The following is a 14836-nucleotide window of genomic DNA, read 5'->3' as shown; positions in this document are numbered from 1 at the left end:
GTGGATCATCATATTCTACTTGATAGGCTGGAAAATCATTTTGGGATTACTGGGAGTGCCCTTGCATGGTTGACATCATACTTGACCAGTCATTCTCACTGTGTTTTGTACAGTAACACTACCTCTAACCTTAGTGACATGATATTTGGGGTTCCACAGGGGTCCGTCTTAGGCCCCCTGCTTTTCTCCCTTTATATAGCACCCCTTGGGCACATATTGCAGTGTTTTGGGATTACCTTTCACTGGTATGCTGATGATACTCAGTTATACATGCCGATAACTGCTGGTAATCTCATTCACATAAAATCCTTAGAAGATTGCCTTGCATCAGTGAGAAGTTGGATGTCTAGAAACTTCCTACTTTTAAACTCTGATAAGACTGAAATGATGGTTCTTGGTCAAGTGAGACATCGGCATCAATTTGATCAGCTAACACTTAGCCTAGGTTCATGTGTCATACATCACACTGACAAAGTGAGAAACCTTGGGGTCATTTTTCATCCTACATTGTCCTTTGACCTCCATATTAGAGATATTACAAGGACTGTTTTCTACCATCTGTGAAATACAGTCAAGATTCATCCCATCCTGTCTATGGCTGATGCTGAGACCCTGATCCATGCATATATCTCCTCAAGATTGGCCTACTGCAATGTTCTATTTCCTGATTTCCTGATTTACCACAGTCCAGTCCAACTGGTTCAATTGTAGGCCACTGGTATTTGTCTTGCTAGTGCACTTTTGAGCTCCTTGTCAGTAAGGTTAGACCTTACCTGTGTGAAGTGCCTTGAGGCAACTTTGTTGTGATTTGGTGCTATATAAATGAAAATAAATTGAAATAGAAAATTAAAAATATTAGAAATGTCTGCAGAGACAGTGAACAAAATATTAGAAACATCTATTGTTTTTTTTTTGGGGGGGGGGGGGGGGGTTCTGTAAGACACCTGGATTCTGAACTGGATTCAGAGTGTGTTGACATGAGTTCTGAGGACAGGAGTCTCTGCAGCAGCAGTTCTTTGAGTGTTCATCTCTAATAATAGAACCCTCGCCAGTACCAGCACGTGCAGTTGAGGCCGGCTGCAATGAGGATGATGACCAACAGGGTGACAAGCAGCGCCATGGCAACTACGGTGACGGCGATGGCCCAAACGAATGTGGACTTGGACAAGTCGATCATGGGTGAGCGCAGGGCAAGTTGTGCCCGGCGTGCCCGGCGCCGGTCCTGAGGCGGGTACCGGTTCAGGTTGACATTCTCCATGGCCAGCGAGCGGACCAGACATGCTTTCTGGTGGCTGAGCTGGTCAAAGGTGTGTTTGCCGTGGTAGCGGCCCATGCCGCTTTGACCTGGACGGGTCCGGAGACAACAAAACTCAGCCAGCACTTCAAAACCAATGAGGTAAAAAGCTTTTAACTTTAAACATTCACTCTGAAGATGTGATTTGGTGCAAACTAAATAAACTGAATTATACACATAACACAGTCATTTTATATGCAGCAGTCAAGCTAGCTGTTGCAACGTAATCCAGCGTCATCTCCATATTGGATGGGTCCCTTCACAATAGACTTGCACCAGAGTCAACTGGAGTCAATGGAAAGTGAGCAGATTTGTCGGTATTTTGTGCTGCTTATGGTTGCAATAACTGGCGCAGTATAGAAACCAGATTGTGTGGGATTACCTTTCACAAGTAAGATTTAACAATTTTGTTATTTTTCCATTTGTAATATTAAAACCCCAATTCCAGTGAAGTTGGGACATTGTGTAAAATGTAAATAAAACAGAATACAATGATTTTCAAATCCTCTTCAACCTATATTCAATTGAATACACCACAAAGACAAGATATTTAATGTTCAAACTGATCAACTTTATTGTTTTTGTGCAAATATTTGCTCATTTTGAAATGGATGCCTGCAACACGTTTCTAAAAAGCTGGGACAGTGTTATGTTTCCCACTGTGTTACATCACCTTTCCTTCTAACAACACTCAATAAGCGTTTGGGAACTGACGACACTAATTGTGAGTGTCATGATTGGGTATAAAAGGAGCATCTCCAAAAGGCTCAGCCGTTCACAAGCAAAGATGGGGCAAGGATCACCACTTTGTGAACAACTGCATGAAAAAAATAGTCCAACAGTTTAAGAACAATGTTTCTCAACATTCAATTGCAAGGAATAATCTACAGTCCATAATATAATCAAAAGATTCAGAGAATCTGGAGAACTTTCTACATGTAAGCGGCAAGGCCGAAAACCAACATTGAATGCCCGTGACCTTCGATCCCTCAGGCGGCACTACATTAAAAACCAACATCATTGTGTAAAGGATCTTACCACGTGGGCTCAGGAACACTTCAGAAAATCATTGTCAGTTAACACAGTTCGTCGCTACATCTACAAGTGCAAGTTAAAACTCTACCATGCAAAGTGAAGGTCAAAGATCAACAACATCCAGAAACACTGCCGCCTTCTCTGGGCCCGAGTTCATTTGAAATGGACAGACGCAAAGTGGAAAAGTGTGCTGTGGTCTGATGAGTCCACATTTCAAATTGTTTTTGGAAATCATGGACGTCATGTCCTCCGGACAAAAGAGGAAAAACACCATCCAGATTGTTTCCAGCACAAAGTTCAAAAGCCAGCATCTGTGATGGTATGGGGGTGTGTTAGTGCCCATGGCATGGACAACTTACACATCTGTGATGGTATGGGGGTGTGTTAGTGCCCATGGCATGGACAACTTACACATCTGTGATGGCACCATCAATGCTGAAAGGTCCATCCAGGTTTTGGAGCAACACATGCTGCCATCCAAGCAATGTCTTTTTCAGGGACGTCCCTGCTTATTTCAGCAAGACAATGCCAAGCCACATTCTGCACGTGTTCCAACAGCGTGGCTTCGTAGTAAAAGAGTGCGGGTACTAGACTGGCCTGCCTGCAGTCCAGACCTGTGTGGCACATTATGAAGCGCAAAATACGACAACGGAGACCCCGGACTGTTGAACAACTGAAGTTGTACATCAAGCAAGAATGGGAAAGAATTCCACCTACAAAGCTTCAACAATTAGTGTCCTCAGTTCCTAAATGCTTATTGAGTGTTGTTAGAAGGAAAGGTGATGTAACACAGTGGGAAACATACCACTGTCCCAGCTTTTTAGAAACCTGTTGCAGGCATCCATTTCAAAATGAGCAAATATTTGCACAAAAACAATAAAGTTTATCAGTTTGAACATTAAATATCTTGTCTTTGTGGTGTATTCAGTTGAATATAGGTTGAAGAGGATTTGAAAATCAGTGTATTCTGTTTTTATTTACATTTTACAAAACGTCCCCACTTCATTGGAATTGGTGTTGTGTGTCATTGTAACAAATGTGTAATGTTATAACAGCAAGAACTGGTCCTCTCTCTCATCAGCTGTGTTTCCATCCAACTAGTACCGCAGCTCTTCAGAGAATTTTTGTTTATGCGGCAAAAGGAAGAGTGTGTTTGTGTGCATTTCCATCCACTTGTTATGCGCTTTTGTTTCACAATTCTTTGGAACTGAGCGGTGTCTGTATTTCACAAAGTAAGCCTTACTTTGTGAAATACAGACAATTTACATACTTTGCACCACATCGCAAAATTAATTCCACTGGAGTTACAGAGTTCCAGCACACTGAAGAGAAACTGTGAAAAACACAGTTTTTGTTCAAGGCTTTCAGCTCTCCAGCCCCAGTCAAAAGACTAACAAAGTAGTTTAAGACCCTGGAATGACCTGGAACTCTCTTTTCCTGGCCTTGAAAAAAATGTTCATCTTTGTAGCAAATATTAAAGCAAAAATCCACACAGCCTAAGCGCTCCCATGCAAAAACAACAACAACAACAAAAACAAACAAAAAAACATTTTTTTAAATTTTATTAGGGGTGTCTAATAAATGTTTTTTTTTTCCCATGGGAACACTTAGGCTGTGTGGATTTTTGCTTTAATATTTGTCTCACCTTGATCCAGCACGCTGTGCACGTCTTTTTGATTCATCTTTGTAACAAAACCTGGTGAGCGCAGCAGAGGAAATTAAAGTGATGTCCAGTGTGTGTATATGTGTGTGTGTGTGTGTGTGAGAGAGAGAGAGAAATAAATTCAAATGAACAATCCAAACTTGTTTCATTACTAAATTATAAAATTAATTTATACATTTATCTATATGCCATACCGTATGTCTTTGTTAAAGAACACAAGACAAAGTCTTTCAGCATGACAGTACGTATTTTTAATGTGCGACAGCATCCTGTATCATAACTGAATCTCTGCTGTTTCTAACAAACCAAACCGTGGGAAAATCGGGTAGAAATTTGGGGAGTTACGGATTATTGTAGTTGGGGATCCACCTTCCTCAGTACAAATACATACACTGGAGGTGCAATAGGGACCCATCCAAGATGGCAGCCAGCTGATACTTCAGCTCCAATAGGCAGCGGCCGTCCATGAGGCGTCTACGTATATAATGTCTATGGCTACAGCGGTTTGCAAGCCAGCTAGCTTGGCTAGTTAGGATGTAGCTACAGCCTGTTGTTTATGAGTGCTGGGCTGGGTGTTGGACTGAGTATTGCACTGGGTGTTGGACATGAGTGGTGGACAGGGTGTTGGACTGTGTGTTGAACTGGGTGTTAGACTGAGTGTTGAACTGGGTGATGGACAGGGTGTTGGACAGGGTGCTGGACAGGGTGATGGCTGAGTGTTGAACTGGACACTCAACTGGGCGTTGGACTGAGTTGGACAGAGCATTGTACTGAGTGATGACTGGTTGTTGGACTGAGTGTAGGACTGAGTGATAGTCTGGATGTTGGGTGAGTGTTGAAATGGGTGTTGGGCTGACTGTTGGACTGGGTGTTGGACAGGGTGATGGACAGAGTGTTGGACATGAGTGTTGAACTGGGTGATAGACAGGGTGTTGTACAGGGTGTTGAACTGGGTGATGGACAGGGTGTTGGACTGGGTGTTGGACTGGGTGTTGAGCAAGGTGTTGGACAGGTTGTTGGACTGAGTGTTGGACAGGGTGTTAAACTGGGTGATGGAGAGGGAGTTGGACAGGGTGTTGGACTGGGTGTTGGACTGGGTGTTGAACTGGATGTTGGACAGGGTGTTGGACAGGGTGTTGAACTGGATGTTGGACAGGGGGTTGGACAGGGTGATGACTGAGTGTTGAACTGGGTGTTGGACAGGGTGTTGGACAGGGTGATGGACAGGGTGTTGGACAGGGTGATGGACAGGGTGTTGGACAGGGTGTTGGACTGGGTGTTGGACTGGGTGTTGGACTGGGTGTTGGACAGGGAGTTGGACAGGGTGTTGGACAGGGTGTTGGAATGAGTGTTGGACAGGGTGTTGAACTGGGTGTTGGACAGGGTGATGGACAGGGTGTTGGACTGAGTGTTGAACTGGGTGTTGGACAGGGTGATGGACAGGGTGTTGGACTGAGTGTTGAACTGGGTGTTGGACAGGGTGTTGGACAGGGTGTTGGACAGGGTGTTGACTGGGTATTGGACAGGGTGATGGACAGGGTGTTGACTGAGTGTTGGACCGAGTGTTGGACAGGGTGTTGGACTGAGTGTTGGACTGAGTGTTGGACTGGGTGTTGGACTGGGTGTTGGACTGAGTGTTGGACTGAGTGTTGGACTGGGTGTTGGACTGGGTGTTGGACTGAATGTTGGACTGGGTGTTGGACAGGGTGTTGAACTGAGTGTTGGACTGGGTGTTGAACTGAGTGTTGGACTGGGTGTTGAACTGGGTGTTGAACTGGGTGTTGGACTGGGTGTTGGACTGGGTGTTGGACTGGGTGTTGGACAGGGTGTTGACTAGGTGCTGGACAGGTTGATGGACAGGGTGTTGACTGGGTGTTGAACTGGGTGTTGGACAGGGGGTTGGACAGGGTGATGACTGAGTGTTGGACAGGGTGTTGAACTGGGAGTTGGACAGGGTGTTGGACAGGGTGTTGGACAGGGTGTTGGACTGGGTGTTGAACTGGGTGTTGAACTGGGTGATGGACAGGGTGTTGGACTGAATGTTGAACTGGGTGTTGGACAGGGTGTTGACTGGGTGTTGGACAGGGTGATGGACAGGGTGTTGACTGGGTGTTGGACAGGGTGTTGGACATCTGTCTCTCCTGTGTGAGGTATGTCTGTGTTTGAGGTTGTCAGTAAGTAAATTTTAACAGCTTCCACCAAATCGCTGGACTGATCGCTGGGTGATGGACAGGGTGTTGGACTGAGTGTTGATCTGGGTGTTGGACAGGGTGTTGGACAGGGTGATGACTGAGTGCTGAACTGGGTGTTGGACAGTGTGTTGACTGGGTGTTGGACAGGGTGATGGACAGGGTGTTGGACAGTGTGTTGAACTGGGTGTTGGACAGTGTGTTGACTGGGTGTTGGACAGGGTGATGGACAGGGTGTTGACTGGGTGTTGGACTGAGTGCTGGACAGGGTGTTGAACTGGGTGTTGAACTGGGAGTTGGACAGGGTGTTGGACTGGGTGTTGGACAGGGTGATGGACAGGGTGTTGGACAGGGTGTTGGACTGAGTGTTGATCTGGGTGTTGGACAGGGTGATGACTGAGTGTTGAATTGGGTGTTGGACTAGGCGTTGGACTGTGTTGGACAGGGTGTTGGACTGAGTGTTGAACTGGGTGTTTGACAGGGTGTTGGACAGAGTGATGGACAGGGTGTTGGACATCTGTCTGTCCTGTGTGAGGTATGTCTGTGTTTGAGGTTGTCAGTAAGTAAATTTTAACAGCTTCCACCAAATCGCTGCACAAAAAGTGGATAAAATAGTGAAACAACTAAAGACATAAAATGGATCATTAACACAATAATATTAAATGTAACTTCGTGCTGAAATAAAGACACAACAGGAAACAGTATGTGACCTTTTGATCCCCTAGAATAGGTCAACATAAGTCATCTTTAAACTTTTTGAACTTCTTGAATTTGAAAACCCTGTCTTCCTACCTGTCTGTCTGTCTTCTTGCCTGTCTGTCTTCCTACCTGCCTGCCTGTCTATCTTCCTGTTTGTCTGTCTGTCTTCCTGCCTGTCTGTCTTCCTACCTGCCTGCCTGTCTGTCTGCAACATGAACCCGTTTGGACCGTTGGCACCAACTTGATCGTACCGACTCCACCGAACGGCAGCGAGCTGAGGGTGTAGTGCATCATCACGTCGTTAACGGTTACGCCACCACTCGACGTCTCCTGGATCATCCTTTTTATTGCCTGAGAACGACAGAAGAAGTGTGGATGATGATGTTGATGATGGGGTTGAAGCAGGGGGTCAAAGGTTACTCTTGGCTTTTTTACCTTCTTGTCGTGGCAGAAGACGTAGAGTGCCAGTGGTTTCTCTCGCTCATTGATGAAGCGAATGGCGTCATCCATGTCGCTCACGGTCACTATGGGCAGCAGCGGGCCGAAGATCTCCTCCTGCATCAGCCTGGAGTCGGGGGGAACATCCTTCAGGACTGTCGGGGCTGTGGACGTTTAAATGGGTCCAGATCAGTACCTCGGTCATCGAGGCCACGTCAAACCAAAGTGGACTTCCTGTTTAATCTTAGCTCCTCTCTGCACTCATCATTGGAGTCATTCAGGAGAACAACAGAAGAAGAAGTCGTCATTGTGGTTGAGGTCACATCACCTACTAAGTGGGTTGTTGGTTCTGGTCTGATTAATACACGTGTACATCAGTACATCCACAAAACTTGTTTTCTGCCTTCCCAAACAAAATCAAGGCATGTAAGCCAAGTGGATCAGGGACAGAAACAGGACCAGGACCAGGACCAGGACCAGGACCCCCTGAACCCATCTGGAGCCGAGGTGACCTAAAAAACTCTCATGAACAAAAACAGCACTCATCTGTTTTGGGACCAGGAAGAGCCTGTTTGGCTATAGACGGTCTCAATCTCAACTTTCCCAAACTCGTTTACCTCCAAATGCAGTTCAAGAATTCCAAGAAAATGATCCAGAATTTCCCAGATGAAAGTCATAAATCTCCAAGCAAAAACTCTGACTTTCTCTGACATTAAAGTAAGAAAGTTGAGAGGAAAAAATAAAACTCAATTCTTGAGATGATAAAGTATAATTTTGTAACAAAGAACTTAGCTGGAAAAAGTTATTTGATCAATATATGACCCGTTTTAATGTTTAATTTGAAAACATTTTCAAGGGAACTTGCAGGAAATGAGTAGCGAAGGTGACAATTCAATTCAATTCAGTTCACACACACACACACACACCCACTCATCTTCAACCGCTTAGTCCAACTAAGGGTCGTGGGGACCTGGAGCCTATCCCAGCAGTCATAGAGCGCGAGGCGGCGTTCACCCAGGACAGGATGCCAGTCTGTCGCAGAGCCACAAACAGACAAACAAACACATTCACACCCACTCGCACACCTACGGACAATTTAAAGATTCCAATCCACCTAACCCGCATGTGTTTGGACGTGGGAGGAAACCAGAGGACCTGGAGGAAACCCACACAAACACGGAGAGAACATGCAAACTCCACAAAGAAAGGCCACAGGTGGGAAACACATCACAGCAAACCTGCCTCAAGGAGCTTCACACGTGTCAGATCGAATCTCACCAACCCCCACAGCAAACATACAGGTCACAATGGGGTTAGATAACATCCGTGTTAATTCCTTATTTTACTACTATTTTACTAACCTGGTTTTAACTGGTTCAAAGTCAGACAAAGTTACACATGTGCGGGCTTCAGATATAGGTGTGGTGGGGGGAGGTGGTAAGATTAGGTTTGTGAAAATGAAACCCACCCATTGTAAATGCCCATGACTCCCTTTTATAAAAACCACTTGGTCACTGTTGTGCTTTGATTTCACAAGATGGCACCACTGAGAGCAAAGTGTCAGAAATCCCGGGCCTGTGTTTTACCTCAACTCTAAAATGAAAATGTAATCTGAGACATAGACTGAATCCAGACTCTAACTGGATTGGGACACAAAAGAGCAAGGAAATTACAGCGGTAAGGAAAAACTCCTGCTGACGATTTGAGGAAGAAACCTCAAGCAGAGCAGACTCAGAGGGGTGACCCTCTGCTTAGACCATTCTAACAGTTAACAGACCTTTAATAAAGTTTTACCAAGCTGGAGAAACAGGAAAGCAAACAATATAACATAATAACTAAAGAATGTGTATTTGATAATAACTAAAGAATGTGTATTTGATGAGACGTTCACACAGGCGGTTCTGCCACAGGCAGAGGTCATCCAGCAGTCCACCTGCCGTCACTGGGCCTGTTCCCACGGCAACGTCCATTCCAAACGCAGAAAGCAGTGTGCCGTCTGTCATTCCGATGTTGCCAAATGATCGTCCCCTCCTCATAATTGGTCATAATTGGTCCTTCACTGTGCATGCATCATTTGGGACCACAGCGGCTCGTCTGAGTCTGACTCTCTGAGTCTGACTCTCTTCACCCAAAGTGATCAAAGGGAATAATGTCATTATAAACCATCAGATGACAAATAAAACCTCTTAAATCATTCTAAAGTCAATTTTAAGCAGAAATGAGGTGATAATCTGTGAGTCGCTGCTGAGGCTTTTCTGATGAAATAATGCTGAATTTATGTGGAAGTGATTGTTGTAGAAAAGCTTCAGATATCTGTGGCTGATACAGATGATGACTGGAGGCAGTCTGAAGCAGAAACGAGGTGAGAATCAGTGAACCGCGGCTAATGACACATGCCCAGTGAAGGCAGGGGGGACAGATTTTTAGGGGGGGCTGTTCGGTCGGTGACACTGGTGTGTTACTCTCTCTGCTCTTTGTATATACTGCCCCTCACAAAGTACAAACTCAAACTATTCCACACTTTTTTTTAAACTCAATCTTTATTTTTTTACAAACACATACACACAAAAGAAGAACAAACAGCAGCATGAAAAACAGCAATCAAAGAAAAACATGTTTGATACATCACAGTATTCACGTCAATGACAGCAGAAAACCACAGAAACAAATACAGGTCATTGTATTAATAATGGCAGGACTGGTTTCCATCTCTCATCAAAAACTGGTTTCTGCAGTCTCAGTAAATACGTAATTTCTTCCATTTGGTACATGGTCCATACCTTCTGGATCCATATATTATAAGATGGAGGCTCTGGCTTCAACCATTTAATGGTTATGCATTTGAGTGCTACAGTAAGCAATAAATTTAAAAGATACCTTTCATTTCTCCTGTCCATATCTTCAGGAGCTGCACCCAATAATGCTATTAAGGGGATCTGTGGTATATCTCTCCTGAAGATCACTTTAAAGGCATCAAATATCTCTTTCCAAAAAAGGCTTAATTTAGGACATGACCACAATTTATGTTTGTGATTAGCAGTGTTTGCCCCGCAGTTCCTCCAGCACGAACTGTGGTTTGTTGGTCGCATTTTAGCTATTAACTCTGGTGTCCAGAAAAACCTTATTATGACTTTCCATTTAAATTCTCTCCAATTGTTTGAGCTTGTGACCAAGTGTGCACTAGTGCATATCTTATCAATCAATCAATCAATTTTATTTATATAGCGCCAAATCACAACAAACAGTTGCCCAAAGGCGCTTTATATTGTAAGGCAAGGCCATACAATAATTACGTAAAAACCCCAACTGTCAAAACGACCCCCTGTGAGCAAGCACTTGGCGACAGTGGGAAGGAAAAACTCCCTTTTAACAGGAAGAAACCTCCAGCAGAACCAGGCTCAGGGAGGGGCAGTCCTCTGCTGGGACTGGTTGGGGCTGAGGGAGAGAACCAGGAAAAAGACATGCTGTGGAGGGGAGCAGAGATCAATCACTAATGATTAAATGCAGAGTGGTGCATACAGAGCAAAAAGAGAAAGAAACACTCAGTGCATCATGGGAACCCCCCAGCAGTCTACGTCTATAGCAGCATAACTAAGGGATGGTTCAGGGTCACCTGATCCAGCCCTAACTATAAGCTTTAGCAAAAAGGAAAGTTTTAAGCCTAATCTTAAAAGTAGAGAGGGTGTCTGTCTCCCTGATCTGAAATGGGAGCTGGTTCCACAGGAGAGGAGCCTGAAAGCTGAAGGCTCTGCCTCCCATTCTACTCTTACAAACCCTAGGAACTACAAGTAAGCCTGCAGTCTGAGAGCGAAGCACTCTATTGGGGTGATATGGTACTATGAGCTCCCTAAGACAAGATGGGACCTGATTATTCAAAACCTTATAAGTAAGAAGAAGAACTTTAAATTCTATTCTAGAATTAACAGGAAGCCAATGAAGAGAGGCCAATATGGGTGAGATATGCTCTCTCCTTCTAGTCCCCGTTAGTACTCTAGCTGCAGCATTTTGAATTAACTGAAGGCTTTTCAGGGAACTTTTAGGACAACCTGATAATAATGAATTACAATAGTCCAGCATAGAGGAAATAAATGCATGAATTAGTTTTTCAGCATCACTCTGAGACAAGACCTTTCTAATTTTAGAGATATTGCGCAAATGCAAAAAAAGCAGTCCTACATATTTACTTAATATGCGCATTGAAGGACATATCCTGATTACAAATGACTCCAAGATTTCTCACAGTATTACTAGAGGTCAGGGTAACGCCATCCAGAGTAAGGATCTGGTTAGTAAGGATATGTCGCCTGCTCTGGCGCCCGGAAGACATTTGACTATGGTTGCTGGTGTCGCTAACTTCATATTTCTCAAAACAGAGTCGCCAATAACCAGAGTTTGATCCTCGGCGGGTGTGTCGTCGAGTGGGGAAAAACGGTTAGAAATGTGAACAGGTTGGCGGTGTACACGGGGCTTCTGTTTAGAACTACGCTTCCTCCTCACAGTCACCCAGTCGGCCTGCTTTCCCGGCTGCTCGGGATCTGCCAGAGGGAAACTAACGGCGGCTAAGCTACCTTGGTCCGCACCGACTACAGGGGCCTGGCTAGCTGTAGAATTTTCCACGGTGTGGAGCCGAGTCTCCAATTCGCCCAGCCTGGCCTCCAAAGCTACAAATAAGCTACACTTATTACAAGTACCATTACTGCTAAAGGAGGCCAAGGAATAACTAAACATTTCACATCCAGAGCAGAAAAGTGCGGGAGAGACAGGAGAAGCCGCCATGCTAAACCGGCTAAGAGCTAGTAGCTGCGCTAAGCTAGCGGATTCCTAAAAACACACAAAGTGAATAATGTGTAAATAATTTAGAGGTGATTCAGCAGAGGGAGTGCTTTAGTTAAGGCACGTGAAGATTACACTGTGAAACAAATCATTATCTAGTTAACTAGATCAATCTAACTGCGCAGATTAAACAGCTAACAGATACAGCAAAACACCGCTGTGCTCCGGAACAGGAAGTGACACAATACCGCAGTGAAAGCCAACCACCAGTAGAGGCAAGCAAGAGCTTATTCCAAGTGTCTGTTGATAGGTCGATGTTCATCTCCGCCTCCCACCTCCGACGTACATGCTCAGAGTTTTGAGTGGCTATTGATATAAATAAATGATATAATTTACCAATCACTTTCCCGTCTCCTTCACCAATCTGTTTCACTAGAAAAGTCTCTATGGGGTTGGGTGTCAAAAGCTGCTCCCAGTCTTTGTGCGTGGTCAAAAATGACCTAAGCTGTAGGTATGTAAAAAAATCTGTCTTTGGAAGGCTAAATTCCTTTTGCAGCTGTTCAAATGATTTGATATTGTTATTTTTTATCAACTGGTGTAGATAAGATAAATTACAGTCTGACCATTTTCTAAAACCAATATCTAAATTATTAGGGATGAAAGTTATCATAGAGCCAATATTTGTTAGGATTGAGAGCAGCCTTGGCAACCCAAACGTCAAACGGATTTTGTTCCAGATTTTGAAAGTATGTTCTGTCCATATTGTCATGTCCCTTACAGGGTTATCTAAAAAGTTCAAATTCTTTAGGGGTACTGAGCACATACTTTTTTCTATATTTAGCCATCGGGTGGACATGTCATCTTGTATTGATGCTGAAAAACTAATTCATGCATTTATTTCCTCTTGGCTGGACTATTGTAATTCATTATTATCAGGTTGTCCTAAAAGTTCCCTAAAAAGCCTTCAGTTAATTCAAAATGCTGCAGCTAGAGTACTGACGGGGACTAGAAGGAGAGAGCATATCTCACCCATATTGGCCTCTCTTCATTGGCTTCCTGTTAATTCTAGAATAGAATTTAAAATTCTTCTTCTTACTTATAAGGTTTTGAATAATCAGGTCCCATCTTATCTTAGGGACCTCATAGTACCATATCACCCCAATAGAGCGCTTCGCTCTCAGACTGCAGGCTTACTTGTAGTTCCTAGGGTTTGTAAGAGTAGAATGGGAGGCAGAGCCTTCAGCTTTCAGGCTCCTCTCCTGTGGAACCAGCTCCCAATTCAGATCAGGGAAACAGACACCCTCTCTACTTTTAAGATTAGGCTTAAAACTTTCCTTTTTGCTAAAGCTTATAGTTAGGGCTGGATCAGGTGACCCTGAACCATCCCTTAGTTATGCTGCTATAGACGTAGACTGCTGGGGGGTTCCCATGATGCACTGTTTCTTTCTCTTTTTGCTCTGTATGCACCACTCTGCATTTAATCATTAGTGATCGATCTCTGCTCCCCTCCACAGCATGTCTTTTTCCTGGTTCTCTCCCTCAGCCCCAACCAGTCCCAGCAGAAGACTGCCCCTCCCTGAGCCTGGTTCTGCTGGAGGTTTCTTCCTGTTAAAAGGGAGTTTTTCCTTCCCACTGTAGCCAAGTGCTTGCTCACAGGGGGTCGTTTTGACCGTTGGGGTTTTACATAATTATTGTATGGCCTTGCCTTACAATATAAAGCGCCTTGGGGCAACTGTTTGTTGTGATTTGGCGCTATATAAAAAAATTGATTGAAAATTGATTGATTGATACTTTTTTCTATATTTAGCCATCGGGTGGACATGTCATCTTGTATCCACATTATCACTGGTTTCATTTGTGCCACCCAGAAATAATATCTGAAATTTGGGAGATTAATACCACCATCGGATTTAACAGATTGCAGTATTTTAAGTCTAACGCTAGGGCGTTTTTTCTGCCATATAATTTTAGATATTAGTTTGTCAACGTGGTCAAATGTCGTTTTTGGAATTTCAATTGGTAACATTTGAAATAAGTATAGTAGTCTCGGCAAAACATTCATGCGGACACTCTCCACTCGCCCCAGAAGAGAGAGAGGGAGTAAGGACCATCGTTCTAAGTCATCAGTAATATGTTTTATAATTTTTTTATAATTTGCATCGAATAAGTTGGTAAGAGACTGAGGTATGTTGATGCCTAAGTATTTTATGCCCTCTTTGGGCCATCTAAACCCACTTTGTTGCTTTATATTTTCTGAGACCTGATTATTTATATCCATGGCTTCTGTTTTATCTACATTTATTTTGTACCCAGAGTAATATCCGTAATTAGAAATAAGTTCTTTCAAGTAAGGTACTGTCATTGCAGGTTTGGTGAGATACAATAAAACATCGTCTGCATAGAGTGATATTTTGTGTTCCTCTCCTCCAATCATAATTCCCTGTATATTCTTATTATCTCTAATAAGTTGTGCTAGTAGCTCAATGCTTATAGCGAATAATAACGGGGATAGGGGGCAGCCTTGTCTACATCCGCACTCCAACGTAAATCTCTTTGATCTATATCCATTAACCCTCACCTCTGCTTGGGGATGTGAATAAAGAGTTTGAGTCCAGCTTAGAAAGTTAGGGCCAAAATAGGTCGAACGCTTTGTGTGCATCCAGAGATATAACTACTCATTCCGCTAGTTTATTCTTTTGATGGGCCATTATGTTTAATAGTCGACGTACGTTATCTCCATAATAT

At 43.8% G+C, this 14836-nt stretch overlaps 1 protein-coding gene across 3 annotated transcripts in view; it reads right to left on the bottom strand.

Annotated features, from left to right (window-relative positions):
• Positions 1–908: 908 nt before the first annotated feature.
• Positions 909–14836, bottom strand: part of LOC117505982 (aldehyde dehydrogenase, dimeric NADP-preferring-like) — a 123428-nt gene continuing 109500 nt past the window's right edge. The window contains exons 8-10 of one of the 3 annotated variants that reach the window (XM_034165526.1): positions 7316–7482; positions 7132–7231; positions 909–1344 (exon numbers count right to left, since the gene is read on the bottom strand). In XM_034165526.1, the coding sequence (XP_034021417.1) occupies positions 1031–1344; positions 7132–7231; positions 7316–7482 (581 nt within the window). In that variant the 3' untranslated portion in view covers positions 909–1030. The remainder of the gene's footprint in view (positions 1345–7131; positions 7232–7315; positions 7483–14836) is intronic. The other 2 variants (XM_034165527.1, XM_034165525.1) reach the window with 2 other exon arrangements.

Source organism: Thalassophryne amazonica, unplaced genomic scaffold, assembly GCF_902500255.1.
Source record: "Thalassophryne amazonica unplaced genomic scaffold, fThaAma1.1, whole genome shotgun sequence".
Lineage (NCBI taxonomy): Eukaryota > Metazoa > Chordata > Actinopteri > Batrachoidiformes > Batrachoididae > Thalassophryne > Thalassophryne amazonica.
This window is presented reverse-complemented; position numbering and strand designations above follow the sequence as displayed.